Source organism: Paramormyrops kingsleyae, chromosome 23 (assembly GCF_048594095.1).
Source record: "Paramormyrops kingsleyae isolate MSU_618 chromosome 23, PKINGS_0.4, whole genome shotgun sequence".
NCBI classification, from domain to species: domain Eukaryota; kingdom Metazoa; phylum Chordata; class Actinopteri; order Osteoglossiformes; family Mormyridae; genus Paramormyrops; species Paramormyrops kingsleyae.
In genome coordinates this window covers 10,784,728-10,802,580 of record NC_132819.1, presented here as the reverse complement: position 1 = coordinate 10,802,580, position 17,853 = coordinate 10,784,728, and the positions used below count along the sequence as shown (strand labels likewise).

At 43.7% G+C, this 17,853-nt stretch overlaps 1 protein-coding gene across 4 annotated transcripts in view; it reads right to left on the bottom strand.

Annotated features, from left to right (window-relative positions):
• The window catches only part of LOC111839740 (phosphatase and actin regulator 4B-like), a 32,386-nt gene that overhangs the window by 2,058 nt on the left and 12,475 nt on the right, over positions 1-17,853 (bottom strand). For 2 of the 4 annotated variants that reach the window (XM_072705362.1, XM_072705360.1), the window contains 11 exons: positions 9,387-9,551; positions 9,081-9,161; positions 7,716-8,912; positions 6,220-6,651; positions 4,066-4,846; positions 2,976-3,175; positions 2,253-2,424; positions 1,670-1,725; positions 1,348-1,409; positions 392-529; positions 122-198 (listed from right to left, as the gene is read on the bottom strand). In XM_072705362.1, the coding sequence (XP_072561463.1) occupies positions 122-198; positions 392-529; positions 1,348-1,409; positions 1,670-1,725; positions 2,253-2,424; positions 2,976-3,175; positions 4,066-4,846; positions 6,220-6,651; positions 7,716-8,912; positions 9,081-9,161; positions 9,387-9,551 (3,361 nt within the window). Of the gene's footprint in view, positions 1-121; positions 199-391; positions 530-1,347; positions 1,410-1,669; positions 1,726-2,252; positions 2,425-2,975; positions 3,176-4,065; positions 4,847-6,219; positions 6,652-7,715; positions 8,913-9,080; positions 9,162-9,386; positions 9,556-17,853 lie in introns of all 4 variants that reach the window. The other 2 variants (XM_072705361.1, XM_072705359.1) reach the window with 1 other exon arrangement.

Genomic DNA, 17,853 nt, shown 5'->3' with positions numbered 1-17,853 from the left:
GTACAGGTGCGCTGGGAGCTGGGAGGGAGCAAAAACGTGGACTGGCTGGGGTTCGCTGAGGACTGGGTTGAGAAACACTGATCCAGAGGAAGTCACAGTATGTTTCACCCCAAGTGATCACCTTGTGTATTTCCTGCTGTCCTCGTGGACATCCATCTCAAGGCTCTTGAAATCATTGAGCTCCTTTCGGATGGCAGCCTGTGGGACACAAGGAATCAGTCACACACGAGCAGCAGAGTCTGTAGTGAGTCCCGACCTGGTTATTGAGCCCGGTGGCTTTTGTTCCTCTTAGGAACATCCATAACCATGCAGATGCCCTGGTGGCCACCCCCACACTCGCCCGTCTTGTTTGAAAGCTGAAAAGCAAACAAACATGGGTGGAGATGCCCACCTTGTCAGCAGGCGTGAGCCTCGTCCAGGGCTTATCCGCACGCCGGTCATAGTCGTGGGCACTAGTGCACTCAACGTACTCATGGAAGCGCAGAATCTTCCTGGCCTGCAGCTCCGCTACTGTGGGCCTGTGGATGAGCTGGAAGGAGGACGAGCAGGTGAAGCCCATGAGGCAGGCAAATGGGTGAGTGCAGGTTAGGGTTAGTGTCAGTGAGAGTTATGGGTCAGTGTGGGTTAGGCTTAGGGACAATAACGGTAAGGGTCAGTGTGGGTTAGGGTTAGGGTCAGTGAGAGTTATGGGTTAGTATGGGTTAGGCTTAGGGTCAGTGTGGATTAGTGTTAGGGTCAGTGTGGTTAGGCTTAGGGACAATAACGGCAAGGGTCAGTGTGGGTTAAGGTTAGGGTCAGTGAGAGTTATGGGTCAGTGTGGGTTAGGCTTAGGGTCAGTGCGGATTAGTGTTAGGGTCAGTGAGAGTTATGGGTCAGTGTGGGTTAGGCTTAGGGTCAGTGCGGATTAGTGTTAGGGTCAGTGAGGGTTAGGCTTAGGGTCAGTGCGGATTAGTGTTAAGGTCAGTGAGAGTTTTGGGTCAGTGTGGGTTAGGCTTAGGGACAATGAGGGTAAGGGTCAGTGTGGGTTAAGGTTAGGGTCAGTGAGAGTTATGGGTCAGTGTGGGTTAGGCTTAGGGTCAGTGCGGATTAGTGTTAGGGTCAGTGAGAGTTATGGGTCAGTGTGGGTTAGGCTTAGGGTCAGTGCGGATTAGTGTTAGGGTCAGTGAGGGTTAGGCTTAGGGTCAGTGCGGATTAGTGTTAAGGTCAGTGAGAGTTTTGGGTCAGTGTGGGTTAGGCTTAGGGACAATGAGGGTAAGGGTCAGTGTGGGTTAAGGTTAGGGTCAGTGAGAGTTATGGGTTAGTGCCGGTTAGTGTTAGGGTCAGTAGTCAGCATTAGCTGCGTCTCACCTTCCCGGTCAGTCTTCGTTTGATCTCGCTTCTCTCTGCTCGCCGAGTTTCCTCATTTTTAGCTGTAAAACCAAACAGCTGCCAACATTCAGTACATGGTATATCTGAGATGCAGGGCTCCGTAGTCTACAGCCCTGCTTAAGCAATGCAGGAGTCTACTCCACAAGCCAGACAGAAGGAGCAACTCAGAAAGCAAAAGGTCAAAGCAGTCAACTTAGAAGGCAGACTGAAGAATAAAGGGTGAAGTGCAAGAAAGAAAGGAGGAGCAGAAAGACAGAGAGACTGAGAGAGCAGCCGGTAAGGAGAGGAGAGTGAGACTTACTCTGCAGGATGTTCCTCTGCTCCAGCTCCTGTGCGGTAGGTCTCTGGCTCAGCCTCCTGTAACACAGTCAGTAGGGCATCAGCATGGCAATACAAGCATGGTTTTACAGGTAAGCTGTTACAGATATAGCTCAATGGGCACGGCGTCACAGGTACAGTATAGCACTAAGGGCACATTGTTACAGGAATGGAACTACAGGTATAGCACTACGAATACGGTGTTACAGGCACACTTCTACAGGAATAGCGCTATGGATACAGTGTTACAGGCACACTTCTACAGGAATAGCGCTATGGATACAGTGTTACAGGCACACTTCTACAGGAATAGCGCTATGGATACAGTGTTACAGGCACAGTTTTACAGGTATAGCACTACGGATACAGTGTTACAGGCACACTTATGTGCTATGGGCACGGCATTACAGGTATAGTATTACGAGTACAGCCTTATGGGCATAAACTTACAGGGATAGTGTTACGGGTACCGCAGTATGGGCAAGTCGTTATGGCCACGATGTTACAGGCACAGTGCCATGGGCATAGCTCTCTATGCTTGTCTGAGTGCAGCAACACCCCCGTACCGTGTTAGCGCACTGCCAATCTGCATGCGCAAAGCCTCCCACTGCTCCCTGCTGCTCCAGGATACATCGTCGGAGCCCCGCCCCATCTCAGGCTCCGCCTCCATGCCAGCCAACCTCCCACCCAGCTTGAGGGCCATGGTGTCTTTGCGCTTCACCTTGCTGGCCAAGGCACCTGTTGCAGACAAACACACAGATCAGACCCATACGTTTCATCATTCACACTCCACAGGCATCCGTCTCATCATACTGGGAGCCAGTCCTCCTGTCCCTGACTGGTCCTTGTGCTAAATGTCACCAATACTACCAAAGAGGGGCAAAGTCAACCAAGAGCAATAGTTATTCCCTTAAAAACCATGGCCAGTCAGAGGCCTGTATGGGACTTCAGCTACTTCTACCAGTCCCATCCTGCCTGGGACAAAGTTTGAGATTTCCATTGTGAAAGACATTCAAAGTGATGGACGAGTGAGGCAAATTGCACATTACAAACATATGGCTGTCAACAAGTCAACTAGGCATAAGTGCAGCTAGGCTGTGCAGTGAATGTCCAGGTACAGGTGTAAGCAGGATTGGAGCAGGAGCTACACAACAACTTCAACAAAGCAAGAACCTAATAAGACTATTCAGGGAATATAAAGAGACAATTAAAGTGATTGGTTAAAACTGCATGGATCCGTATTCGCGTTTTTTGCCCTCTTTGCTCCTCAGAATACCAGAAGTACCTACTTGATGTGGTATCGTCTTCCTCATCATCTTCCTCATCATCTTCCTCCTCACTCCTGTAGCACACTGGTCCCTCATCTTCGCTGTCGGAGTCTTCAGGGATAGCGGCCACACCAGGGTCCACCACCAGCCCATGGCGACTCCGCGGCCCGAGCCCCCACTCTGACATCTGCTCACTCTCATCAAAGTCATCATCCTCAGGCCTGGGATGCCGAGACAGAGAAACATGGACATTATGCAAGGACTCAGAATCAAATACAGAGAATCAATGGACATTATCCAAGGACTCAGAATCAATGGACATTATCCAAGGACTCAGAATCAATGGACATTATCCAAGGACTCAGAATCAATGGACATTATCCAAGGACTCAGAATCAATGGACATTATCCAAGGACTCAGAATCAATAGACATTATCCAAGGACTAATCAAATACATTTCTCTTTCAGCTCTTGTGTGTCACACTAACTACGAGGTCTGACACAAAAAAAACAAGACAGTGCCTGTAACTTGTTCTATTTCACAAATTCTGAAAATCAACTACGATGTTCTTCAAAACAGTGCCCTTCTGAGTTGACACACAGCCAATGTTCAGAGTAAATCCAAACTGTCATCCTCAGCTACTGCTCAAACTCCCAACCGTCAGTCTTTTCGAATCACATCTCGCACTTTTGTCAATATTGTCACAGTTGTATGTAGACGGTTTGGGCAATCATCGTTTTCATGCTTCCGAAAATCATTTGTGCCATTCAAAAACATGTGCACAAGACCTGCAGTCTTAATTTTAAGCCTCAGTCAATTACTGAAAAGTTTCTGTCGCATATTTCTTCAACTTAACAAGAAACTTATTTACTTTTGCAATCCGACATTTTCGGGACGATGGTAAGAATATTTTTGAATATTTGAAGATGTGTCCACTTGCACCGAGTGAAGCGACTGAGCTGAGCCTTGTGACACTGACAGATCAGACCTCTTTGTTCCCAAGCTATAGGGTTAGTTTTGTTTTTTTGTGTGTGCTGGACCTCGTATATTTGTACGGGACATTATCAACCACATCATATGCGCATGCCTGAGGTTTCTATGTGACTTACAGGCGGATGGGCTCCAAGGTGACGGGCAGAAAGGACACACGACCCCCAGGGCCAGGCTGAATGTCTGGAGTCGCGTCAAACAGCAGAGAGTGGGCCCTTCCAGGCTTGCCTGCATTCAGCTCTGTTGGGCCAGGATGGATCAGTGCTTGCTGAATGCGGATGTGCAGAGGCGGCTGGCTGGGTGGTTCAGTTGTGGGACTGGGTGGGTTCTCTGGGGTAAAGGGACTAGGCATGGACTGAGAGATACTGGCAAAGTCAGTGCTGGGGGCAGTAACATAGACAGGGCTGGGGTTGGGCAGGATACGTGGGACTGGGACAGGCATTGGGACAGGCACTGGGACAGGCTTTGGGACAGGCTTTGGGACAGGCACTCGTGCAGGGCCAGTTTTAGGCAGGGGGGCTTCACTCTGGGCAGGTTGTGGGACAGACACTGGGACAGGGTCAGGAGGCTGACCAGTGGGGGGAAGAGGGTCAGGAGCAGAGCCAGATGATTGGTCTGGGGTGGAGACAGAAATTAGGGCAGGGCCAGTTTTAGAAATAGGGCTTGAGACAGGAGCTGCACTGAGACGAGACCGGGGAGGAGATGGAGGTATATGAGTGGGCAGCACAGAGGAGATGACAGCAGGATTCTGGGACTGAGCATCTCCCTTTGCATCCTCCGCCGACACAGCAGACGCAGGCTGGACCACGAGGGAGCTACGGACTGGAGTCGTCCTCTTGGGGGGCGTGGGTGCCGGGGCCCTGGCGGACGGCTGCAGGATAGTGCTGTCTGGTGGGGCATCTGAGGAGGAATACAAAGGAAAGTGAATTGTCATACACCACCGCGTTACAAAGTAACGAGCACTGGAATGGAGAGGACATCTGAGGAGGAATACAAAAGACTTGAAAATGAGAAAAAAAAAAAAGATCTAAATCAGAAAACAAAAAATCTCAGTTGAAAAAATAATAAATATCAAAATATATAACAAAGTGAAAAATTTAAATAAAACATTTATTCAAAAATGATCCAGAATCAAATCAAAATTATATTTAAACAGAAAGACTTCCACTACACATTTTTAGTTTGAATACATAGCTGTGTTTTTTAATATTTAATGTTGAACTTTCGGTTTCAATTCTTTTTTTTCCAACTTAAAAAAACTATTGGCCCGGATTTAGCACCATAACAACTCAAGACTTTGTCTGTGACAATAAATGGAAGGGACTGTAGGTCATGAAGATGGGAGCTCCTCCATGCGTCCCTCCAGTCTGGGCCAAAGGTAGAACTTCTGGGCCAAGCTCAAAGACCCAAACTACTGACACTAAGGCTGGGCAATATATCGATAAAATGTTATATCATGATTATATCATCATCATCAATAACGTGACTATCATAGCCTAAGCACTTGTTTTCTTCTAGTTGCAATGCACTATTTTTACACAAACTCCATCAAGGTATGAGTCAGTTATTGACGTAATTTATCCATATACCTGTCACATGCTCCATAACATTTAATAAAACTATTTAGCCATCCGGTTCAGAAAAGCTGAAAATCACCCGTCATATTTTACTGTTTCCTACATTAGAATTTTGGAGTATTGTGATAAATAGCAATACCGTGAAAAATCACTGAAATTATGTGTTCAGGGCATATCGCCCAGCCCTAGTCAAACCTGTTCGCTAGAACAAACAGCCAGGCAGTCAGAGAAAAAAACCTAGCACCTAGCAACAAGACGTACGTTTGGCATTTTAGAGTTACGCCCTATATGATTTATTTATTAAAATCAGATTTAAGTTTGCAGGTCATTCAATCTGTTGCCTTTTTTCATGGTTTTGAATGTATTTAAGGGCAATTCTATGGGAATTTTAAGCAAAAATGGATAATCGACATAAAGAAATAATGACTTGAATTATATTGTGATAATTATCAGTATTGTTTGATGTAAAGAAAATATATCAAGATGAAATAATGTGCCATACTGCCCAACCCTAGCCAATACCCACCAACGTGGTGACTGGGACAAGCCCACATAGGTCTCCATCCAAGGGATGATGGCAAAAGCAGCAGGTTAAAGGTGGGGCCATGCTACCAGATGCTCATACAGTCACCACATGGGGGTGGGCACCATCAGACCAGGAACAGTGGTCTGGGGACTTCCTGGGCACACACTCACCTAAGAAGATGGGCATGCTGTTCCGGTGGGAGGGCTTAGGTGGGGGGACGGGTGGCTGCTTGGCTGGCAGGGGTGCCGAGGAAGGCAAGGAGGGAGTAGCTGTATCAAGCGCTCGTGCGGGAGGCAGCATGTGGGAGACGTCCCCAGTCGGGGACGGGAGGATTTCAGAGCAGGAAGGCGTCGTGTCAGAGCAGAGGGGAGGGTTAGGCAGTAGGGCAGGCTTAGTGCCCGTAGGACTCAAGGGCAGGATGGGGGCCACAGTGGAGGTGGGGCTGATGCTGCCCCCAGGGGACTGTGCAGGTGGGTCACTTGACTGTGGGGGGGAAGAATTCATCAGTCTTTTGGGAGGCATGAGGGCTTGTCTGGGCAAAGGCTCCTTCAGTGTGTCCCGAGGCAACTTGGCATCCAGGATTTGGCGGCTGGCATTGAACTCTATAGAACAAGGAGGATCATCTGTGTAAATTCATAGACACACACGGCTTTTGGAATGCACACAAATACTGCTTTGGCTGTTCAAAAACCAAACTAGATGTTTGGCAGGACAAATGCTGATGTCTCATTAAACTCTTACTATTAGAACACATCAACAGATGTGGCATTTCAGCTGGCTTATAACACATGCCATTACATCACTGATGAATCAGGACACTCACCCTGTATATTACTTCCTCAAAGGCTCAGATTAAAGCACGATATTGATCAACAAAACAGACAGATTGTGTGATATTCCATCAGTATTGTAGCACATGAAGTGGGGAGTAAAATCTTTTTGAACCAGGAAAGTTGTGCAAATTTTGACAAAAGAGCAGTAACTCCTTGAGTCATTTATAAACACTCCAGTCTGATTATCTACGTTTCCTGATTTTCCTCAGCTAGACTCTTGGCTCAGGAGCCTCTAGTCTGGATACTGGGGCAGTGCTGTTCTTAGGCAGACCTCCAGCAGGCACCTTGTCTGCTACGGGCATTTACCCCAGACGCACCCATCCACCCATCCATCCATCCATCCATCCATCCATCCACCCATCCAATACAGCAGGGTTTCTGGGATGGCCTCTCAATGAGCCAGCTGACTGAGATATCATCCCAAAAAGCACCAGCTGTGAGGTAAGGTACAAATATTACTTCATATCATGTAAATGTTTATATGAATCAACATACAAACCAGTAAATTACATTGTTTATTTGCATCTTCCATAGGACAGGAAAATAGTAAAGAAAAGGTAATATGTAATATTTATTTACAAAATATTACAAAATATCGGGATGGCTGATAATAGAGTAGTCCAACCCTCCACCCCCCCCCATGTTTACGTGTGTGTGCGTGTGTCTGTGTGTGTGCATCTCTGAGTGTGTGTGTGCGCGTCTGTGTGTGTGTATGTGCACGTCTGTGTGTGTGTGTGTCTGTGTGTGTGCGTGTCTGTGTGATTTTAAACTGGGGGCACATAGTTGCTTTTACTGTTGCAGCCTATCAGAGTGGAGTCTCCCTGATGTCTTACCTGAGCAGCCCCTGGTCAGAGTGTCTGCCTCTGAGAGAGGACGGGCGCGTGGTGCTTCTTCCAGCACAGCCCTTGGCAGGTTGAACCTGCCCTCCATTTCAGAGTGGGGCCGTCCTGTACGTGGCTTCACATCTGTATGCAGCTTTTGGTCCCGTTCTGCAGGGCCAATGCCAGATCTTCCGTCTTTCTGCTCTCTATATTCTTGCTCCACTCTTTGCTCCCTGTCTTCCCTCTGGTCCCTTTGTTCTTTCTCCTCTCTTTTATCCTTAGGTTTTCTTGAATCTCTCAGTTCCTCCTTCTTGTCTCTGGGATCTCTCACTTCTCGTTTGTCTTTTGTGTCTTTCCTTACTTCTTCATCCTCATTCCTGTCCCTAGAATGCATTGATTCCCTATCTTCTCTTCCATCCCTTGGTTCTCTTGCTTCCCTCTCTTCTTTCCTATCCCTCTGATCTCTTGATTCTCTGTCCTCTCGCTTCTCTCTGGGATCCCTTGATTCTCTGTCCTCTCGTTTTTCTCTGGGATCCCTTGATTCTCTGTCCTCTCGCTTTTCTCTGGGATCTCTTGATTCTCTGTCCTCTCGCTTTTCTCTGGGATCTCTTGATTCTCTGTCCTCTCGCTTTTCTCTGGGATCTCTTGATTCTCTGTCCTCTCGCTTTTCTCTGGGATCTCTTGATTCTCTGTCCTCTCGCTTTTCTCTGGGATCTCTTGATTCTCTGTCCTCTCGTTTTTCTCTGGGATCTCTTGATTCTCTGTCCTCTCGCTTTTCTCTGGGATCTCTTGATTCTCTGTCCTCTCGCTTCTCTCTGGGATCCCTTGATTCTCTGTCCTCTCGCTTTTCTCTGGGATCTCTTGATTCTCTGTCCTCTCGCTTCTCTCTGGGATCTCTTGATTCTCTGTCCTCTCGTTTTTCTCTAGGATCCCTTGATTCTCTGTCCTCTCTCCTGTCCCTGATATCTCTTGATTCTCTTTCTTCCTTCCTCTTCCTGGGATCTTTCTCATCTGGCTGGATATGCTGCCGGTCTCTGTCAGATGGAATATGCCCTTTTTGGTCTTCCCCCCGAGGCAACCAGTTGGGCTTGACCTTTACATTTGTCTCAGAGGGTAGTCGTTTCCGTTCTGGTCCTTGTACACTATCCCTAGACGGGGTGTGACCGTTCTTCACATGGGGGTTTTTGGGGCCTTTTTCCGTGCTGCTCTCTAGGTCATAAACAGAAGACATAAGAAAAGGTAAGGTGAGGGTACATAGATCTGGGGGGTGGGGCCCCTTGGCTGCCTTTTTCTGTGACCCACAACGATGTAAGTCTCAGTTCCAAGATCAGCTCCTCTGCCATCCTGTCTGAATCTCTTTTAATTAGGATCTCGTACCATTCTCTGGGACCTCTTTCAGCAGCTTTCTGTCAATCAGTTCCTGCCTTGTCATTCTTACTGACAACTGCCTCTCCAGAACTATGGAACAAAAATACAAGAATAAACAACTTAACCAGAAAATGACAGATCATACTTCCTAGCAAGCTGTATGGTGCTTAGAACTGCACAATTAACTGGGAGTAAAACCACTGTGACAGTGATAGTTTGGAATCTAATGCATATGCATATTCAGCTGAATCTAAATCAATGGACTGAATTAACAACAAAAGATAATTCAAAAGAGCAAAAGAATAAAATGGCTACCTTCTGAAGTTTCTCTGAATTTCTCGCTAGTCTTCTTCTTCTTCCACTTCCAGGGCTTAAAGATCTTGCCAATGGAAAACTTGCCCTTCTGCTTCACAGATGGTGTGCCGTCCTCAGAACTGCCTCCGTCACTCCGCATCGTGTTGCGCCGGGAGCCGATTCCGACTTCGCAGGGGAAAGACGGACAAGGTCAGATTAAGGAACTCAGCAGCCAGGCCAGAACTGAGGGTGAATTCAGCTAATATTTCTGGTTTTTCAATCAAGTGGTTTTTGAAGGAAATAATGAGAAACCATAGGTTGGCAAAAAATTAAGAAATAATCACATACAAACAAAATCGATACAAAAAGACTTACGAATACTACAATCGAGGCACTAATGACTATTTTTCTATGGTTTAATCTATCAACTATTTTACCGATTGGTCAATTAATCTAAACAATTAATTTCCCTCCAGAAAATCTAACCCTGACCATTTAACTTAAGTAACTTAAGTTTATTTGATAAGATACATTTGTCATTTGTCAATTATTTCACAATAAAGGTGTCAGTGCAGGGCTTTAGATAATGGACGCCGGTTTTCAGCAGTACACGGACGTTATTTTCCCCCAAAATTAGTAGTATGCCTTAATAATTAATGAGAAGCGTATTGTGAGGCCCAAAAGTTAGTATTTTGTATAAATTCGGTGTACCTTTATGCTTATTTAATTCAGTTAAGCACACACATGGAGCACCACATGCTGTTGTTTTGGTAAATCATGGAAGCAGTAAATAAAGTTGCGGTGAAGAAAGAATTTAGTGATCAGTTGTTGACACTCCACAGGATACAACAATGAAATGTGTCCTCTGCATTTAAACTATATGTGACAATGTGACATAGCAGGGGGCAGCTAATTCAGCACCCCGGGGAGCAGTGCTTGGGGGCGATACCTTGCTCAGGGTACCTCAGTGGTGCCTTGCTGGTCGGGGATTCGAACCTGCAATCTTTCAATTACAAGTGTGCCTCCCTAACCATCAAGCCACCACTGCCCACAAAGGGACAGCTTAGCAGCTACAACATCTTTTAAAAGAGGAAATATTGTGGTTAAACAAGGTAAAAAGACATTGGTGGGTGGCAGAACTTGTTACTGATTAAAGCCTGACCCAATTTTTTTGGTAAATATAGTTTTAGTTTTTATGTCAGTTAATTTTTAAAATTAGTTTCCGTTTTCATTTCAGTGTTATTTTACTGTAATAACACGTCCCAGCAAGTCCGACGCGCACGAACACACTGGTACCGTCAATCAATATAGAATACTCCCGGATTTTACCTAATCTAAACATTTTCTCAAACACTTATTCAATGCAGATTCTAAGGTCGCAGGCAGACAACTTTATGGCTTTAATAATGAGTGTATTTAGTAACAACAAGGGCGAAAGATATAAAAAATTTCTCCATACTAATAGCAGGTTAATAAACATGAATAGACAACATGGTAGTTTTGCCTACTCTGGCAGTCCACAACCCAGAACAGCACCTGTACGTTTCCTCTTCAGGCGTCGCTGTGCTACACCACGGCAGCCCTACTACAATCTCCATAACTCACAAAAAAATCAGCAGGCAGACAGTCAAATATCGTGTCACTAGGGCTGCACAATATCACACTGCAATATGTGAAATTTCCACAAATACTGTAAATACTGCGATATTTATAAAACAAAAAAAAAGACATAAATAAGTTCTATCTGGTTGTACTTCATTTATCTACCAATAGTGTGTGTCAAATAAATTAGTGATGCTGCTGCGAGTTGTGTCAACAGACACAAAGCAGTGCTGACAAATGTGATGTCATTACTGCGCATGTGTACATCATAAAGCAGTGCTAACAAATGTGATGTCATTACTGTGCATGTGCACATCACAATGACGATGCTGAAACAATATATGGTGCAACCCGATGGGTGACCAAGAGCTTTACAGTAACAGAAGCCCCGTTTTACTGGCATCCAACAAAAATGGAACATTGTGAAAACTGAAACCATGATTCAAGATTGATATCTTGTGCTCCCTCATGAACACTGCGAGCAAACAGAGTCTTAGGTGATGAGTCACAAGCCACGCATTGTACCCTTGCACCGCGGCAGCATAGAAGATGGCTATTGTAACAACATTATTTACCCTGTGATTGTGGTAACTGTCGTTTAAGTTATCCGTAGGTCAAAAAATTACAAAAAATTGGAAAATTCCACAAATAAATCATTCATAAGTTTCAAACTGTGCGTCAACTGACAGGCTGAAATCTGCCAGCCCAGTGGGGCCCAGTACAGCAGGTGAGTACCCCACAATAGGCTAAGATATTTTTTAACGAATAAAATTCTCATTACAGGTTGCGTACAGGTACTATATATTACACTGCAAAATGTGTAACGGTTTGTTTATCGTTTTTCCTTCATCCTTTGAGGGGAGTAAAAAGCTTGATTTTCTTTGCTCTGTCATCCCTTGATAACATGATATTTTTTCTTTGCCATATCACAGGGATCCAGACTAACCTTCTCTACTGGTAATGCCGGCACTCCTAACTGAATATTTTACTAACACCAGCACAAAACTTAGGTGCACCACTTATGAATGAGTTGCGTTGCGTGTCTTTTTACCTCTCTTAACTGTATCGAAATAAATGCCAAAGTTTGTTTCTTTGTCACGAAAGGGTCAAGCGAAAGCAAGAATACTTGTGAACCAGACACAGGTAGATGAAATCCTGTGCAAAATCGTCCCCAAACTGCATTGTTATGATGACAATGATTTTATTGATTTTAAATCTGATTCCCATTCTGCTCATCAAATTTGGATCTTATTGATTCTTAGTTCCAAAATGTTTCAATATCAACACACTGCATTTATTCTCTTTAAAAATGTCAACTTTTACAATATAGGTTACTTGATGCAGTGATGTCATTTCCATATTTTGTTAAATAAAAAAGTGTGTTTGAAGAAAAAATAAATAAGGTTAACAACCACACTCTGAATCTTGGATATCAGTTTGCCACTGATGTCAGTTATAATCAAATAGGTATCAGACTATGGTTTGCCATCATTAATCAACTATGTATGGGTTAATTCTACATTGATTAATGATGCCAGTATGTGTCCGTGTGCCTTGGGCTTGTTGGAATCAGTGTTGTTTTATCATAAACTAAAGCTGAAACAAAAATGGACACATAAGAGATCATCAGGTGGACAGTAAAGTTCAGTTATTAGCAGACTGTTTTACTGTGCGATCCTTAAAAGGACAGCGTTAACGTGCTACTGAGGGGATAAAGTACTTTCCCTTACAATACCTTCAGCTTATCACTTGCAGTTACAAAACATTTACGTAGTTTTACACAACGCATCGACACTAAAATTTTACGTCGACGGATTTTTATAAATCGACATCGTCGATGACGTCGAATATTCGTCCCAGCCTCTACTACTAATCTGCTTATCGGGCTTAATTAATGTTGATGTCTATATACTGCTGAAAAGTCAGCTTCCGTTATCCAATCCTGCAATGACATACAGTTTGTTGTCATCAAAATAAAATTAACAAAACACTCAATTTGATTTTCTGGAGGAATTCACCAATCAGTTGAAAGACCTAGTTATAAAATTTTGTCACATTGTCTCCAAAAATCCTCTCAAAACACTACTAAATGGTCACTGTCCAGAGCCCTGTATCGCCTCTTGAGAATTAGGCTAAAACATCAGGATCTCTTTCATTTTAGTAAGGGAGTACAGTATTATTATTATTATTATTATCGCTGTATTTAATGTTGGTAATCAGTGGCGTCAGAGGGGCATGGATACCATTACAGATTCAGGGGGGCCCAGCTCTTTGTAAGGACCCCAAAATCCCCCCCCCCCCCCCACTGGAGAAAATCAACTGAGCGATTGAAAGTGCCAACCTGGGCAGGGCACCCAAGACAACATTTTTTCAGGCGGCCCGGGAGGTCTAGCTACTCCCCTGTCAGTAACATATTACTGCATGGAATTTATCAATTAAACTATATGTATGTGCATGAAGATCACATTATATATGGGATCCACAGATGAATCGCTATTATATGCAGTAGGTCTTGGAACACATCACCCATGGATATGGGGGAACCACTGCACCGAAGAAAATTTGTGTTTCTCCAAAACTTGAATACGGAGTTCTACTGATTAATCAGCGTTCAAAAAAAAAGGTTTCTGTGGTTGTGAATAAGCAATATTTCTTTTGCTGCATTATTAATAGATGCTATGTAATATACAGTGGTACCCCAGAACTCGAACTTAATCCGTTCAGAACCCAGGATAGAATCCTAAAAAGTTCAAGTTCTGATCGAATTTTCCCCATAAGAAATAATGGAAAACCAATTAATTGGTTCCTGGCCCCAAAAAATTACACCTAAATATGTTTTTTTTAGCATTTAAACACAAAATGAACAGGATAAAACAAGAAGAGCATATACTATACTAAACACATCTAAGCACATTTATCAAAACAGTAATTTGTAAAGTAAGAAAATAAATGTATCCAAACAATGTGTAAAGTAAAAAAAACAAAAAAAAAACAATGTGTCCTGCCCCGATCGTCCGCTCCTTCCGTGTGCCACATCCCCTCGTTAACCCCATGTGGAATCCCCGTGTGATCAGCTGTTTCTGGTTGTTGTCATTAGTCCTCTGAATTTCGTCCGCGTTTCAGTTTGTTTCCCCAGTCCGGTCATTATATTGTCCGTCTGCGTTTTGCCTGCCTTACCTGTAATTAAACCCCGTATTCCCCGATACCCTGACGTCTGCGCCTTTGTCTCCGTTCCGTCCCCGCTCAGCACGACAATATTATTATAATTAAATGTATGAATGGTTTATTATTAATGATATAAAAATAATTAATAAGAAATCTTTATTTTAAAATGTATTTTATTATATAATAATTACTGTTACTGTCTATCGTTGTCTAAATGTATTTTTACTGTCTAAATATATGTATTCAGCTAGTGTAAACATGCACAAAACATCACAGCGAATGCAAGGCTGAGACTGAAGCGTTACCCTTTGTTTCCACTGAGAGACGTGCAGCGTGACTCATTTCCCTGCGCGTATAAGTTATCTTAGGTCGGCGTTCATGATTCAACTTCTGAGATTCAGATTGAGTCCTAGGTCTTTTTTTTTTTTTTTTTTTAATTGGTTGGTTCAACTTTTAAGAAATACAAGTTCTTATGAGTTTGAGAACTGAGGTACCACTGTACTAATATGTTTATGTATATGTGTGTGTATGACTATGCAAATGCATCACATGTACACACATAGACAGAGAGACACACCTCTTCTTGGGGCAGGACCGAGTGTTGTAATGCTGAACCAAACCAGGTGTTAACAAAAAGTCTTTGTTAATGTATTAGTCACCTTTGTTCACCAGACACAGAGCAGGATTGGGAGCATCGCATCACTGCAAGGAATTATGGGTCTGTGTAGGCGTATATCTAGAGGAAACAAAATCTGAAACTATGTAATGTGAACATTAGGCCTGGGTGGCATCTAAAAAATAATACGCAATTATTTTATTGAAAAATATTTGGACAAATAATATCATGCGCGCGCACACACACACACGCAGAAAGCAAAACGTGAAAGCAGGAAATAAAAAATAGGAATATAATGGATAGATGTTTATACTTGCCAATAGGGGGGAGGGGAAGGGCTGTTGGTGCTGATTAGAATCAGAGGAACTACACGACAGTTTTTTAGTCTCGGTGGTGATCAACGGGCCGGATAAAATTATGATCTACAAATGTGTGGCGAGCCGTCTCAAAGCATCTAGAGTAGATAAATATATTTAAGACAAACTTTACAGGGGAAAGTCACCAACATGTCACCCATAAGCTGCTAGATGCCTGCAGGAGCCAATGAAGAGGCCAAGGGAAATTTTGAGAAATCGGATCCATTCTGTAAACTTATTCTTTATTATTATTAATATTATTATTATTTTTACATTTTGTGGTTTGCACTTGTATCTCTAGAGGGGGGGCACCTACTATTGCTGTTACGTGTCAACTTATTTGATATCGTAGCATCTTAATGAATCACTGGCTGACACTTTAGGGTTTTCAGAGCATGTTATCCCAGCCGCTGCTGTTAAAGTCAACAATAAAAGTTGGGACATGAGGGAATGTCAATATCTAGGAAAGTACAAGACAGGGCAAGTCTGTCATTCCAGTGGGGTAAACAGGTTGGCCAAAAACATTCCAGAACATAAGAACATAAGAACATAAGAAATTTAACAAACGAGAGGAGGCCATTCGGCCCATCGAGCTCATTTGGGGAGAACTTAACTAATAGCTCAGAGTTGTTAAAATCTTATCTAGCTCTGATTTAAAGGAACCCAGGGTTTTAGCTTCCGCTACACTAGCAGGAAGACTATTCCATAATCTAACTACACACTGTGTAAAGAAGTGCTTCCTCAAATTTGTTTTAAAATGTTCTCCCGCTAATTTCCACTTATGGCCACGAGTTCTAGTATTTAGACTAATATTGAAATAGTCATTTGGCTGAACAGCATCCAGACCCGTTAGAATCTTATAGACCTGAATCATATCCCCCCTTAGTCTCCTTTGCTCAAGGCTGAACAGATTCAGTTCCGCTAACCTCTCCTCATAAGACATTCCTCTAAGACCAGGAATCATTCTCGTAGCTCTTCGTTGCACCTTTTCTAAGGCAGCAATGTCCTTCTTGAGGTATGGTGACCAAACCTGCACACAGTATTCTAGGTGGGGTCTTACCAAGGAATTATATAAGTGTAACATCACCTCCAGGAGCAAAAGGCAGCTGGTCACGAGGGGCACTTCCCAGATGAAAACAGAGCCCATACATATGCTGACATAGCTGGATTTTGGACTGTGCAGACACAAAATACATGGGATCAAGTCCTGCAGTTTTTGTATCCTTTTTGTGGGAGGACTGCATAATATAAAACGTCGTACTGACTGTGCTGAAATTCTGCAAACCCTAATACTCCTTATTACACTTCTCTCTGAAGGGGCCAATGTCAGGCTATGCGTTCCAGTATTGCTTGTCATTGGTCTGCAACAAATAAACTACTTTTAAGTAGTTTTATTCAATTTTATTAAATTTTTAATATACCTTGGCACTACAATTCTAAACTAGATAAGTAACTTCCTCGCAAGAGTACAACATTAATTCCTTAGAGCATTTAAACATCAGCAGGCGACTTTCTTGTGGACCACACCAGCTACATCCATCCATCCATTTTCCAAACCGCTCATCCTTCTGGGTCACGGGGGGTCCAGAGCCTATACACCAGCTACGATGGTTTGTTATTAGGCCTGAATTATTTTTAGGCGTGTACTAAATGGATACACACGGAAACCGTCAAATGAGACAGCCCTCCTGACTGATGCACATAACAGGGAGAATGCTTAGAGCCACGGGCATGTGTGTGTGAAGGTGGTACCAAAGGCTGTGTGTGGTAACGTACACACGGATGGCAGCCAGGGCGGCGCTGTGGGGAGCAGAGGGGTTGGGGTATTACACATGGCACCGCTAAGGCTATGAAGGCTATGAGCCGACCTCACACTAGGAAGCATCACAACTGCTGCTAACCAGGATGTCACATCCTGTGATTGATTTGACACAGACAAATATTCTGCCTGACAACTCTTACAAATGTGCAACCTCACCGCCGAGTTTTTCAGACACAAGCAAAAGTGAAATAACAGTATTAAGAAAGTGCCACACAAGTCCAGTGCATTTTGGTTAAGGTAAGGATTTAGAGAATACTTATTCTAGCTGGTGTCTGTGCAGTTCATTTCATTTGGATTGATTATTGCCTTTAATCTGGCAATATTTGCCAGGTATGCTGTGAGGTTAGTTATTTGTTCAAACTACATTACTGCAGAACAGTCAACACCCCAGCCTATGATCCATATTGTACTGGATAAGCAAACAAAGCCAGGCTGCTCTGCCCTCACTCTGTGTTGGACGTACAGGGGAGGACGGTATTAAACAGGGGCACGGGGCAGGGAAGCAGAACTTCCAGGCACACAATTCACTTCCAGCTGTCAACAAAACAGGTTTTTGTACTTAGCCCATGCTTGTCTGAAGAACCTTCTCTTCGCATACCTAAGTACACACCCACGGCAGCACGCACACACACACATATACACACACACACACACACACACACACACACACACACACACGTACATTTGTGGGGACTATTCCATTCATTTCTATGGGCATAGTCCTAATCCCAACAATGTCAACCTTAACCCCTACCCAGTCCTAATCTTAGCCATAAGTAACCAAACAAAATACAAGGCTTTCGGCATTTTTCATTTTTTGATTGCAGTCACATATTTTTATTAAATTCACCTGGGGGAACCAGAAAAATGTCCCTACAAACTAAAAAGTAATAGGTTTGACCACATTGTGAAGACATTTAGTCCCAT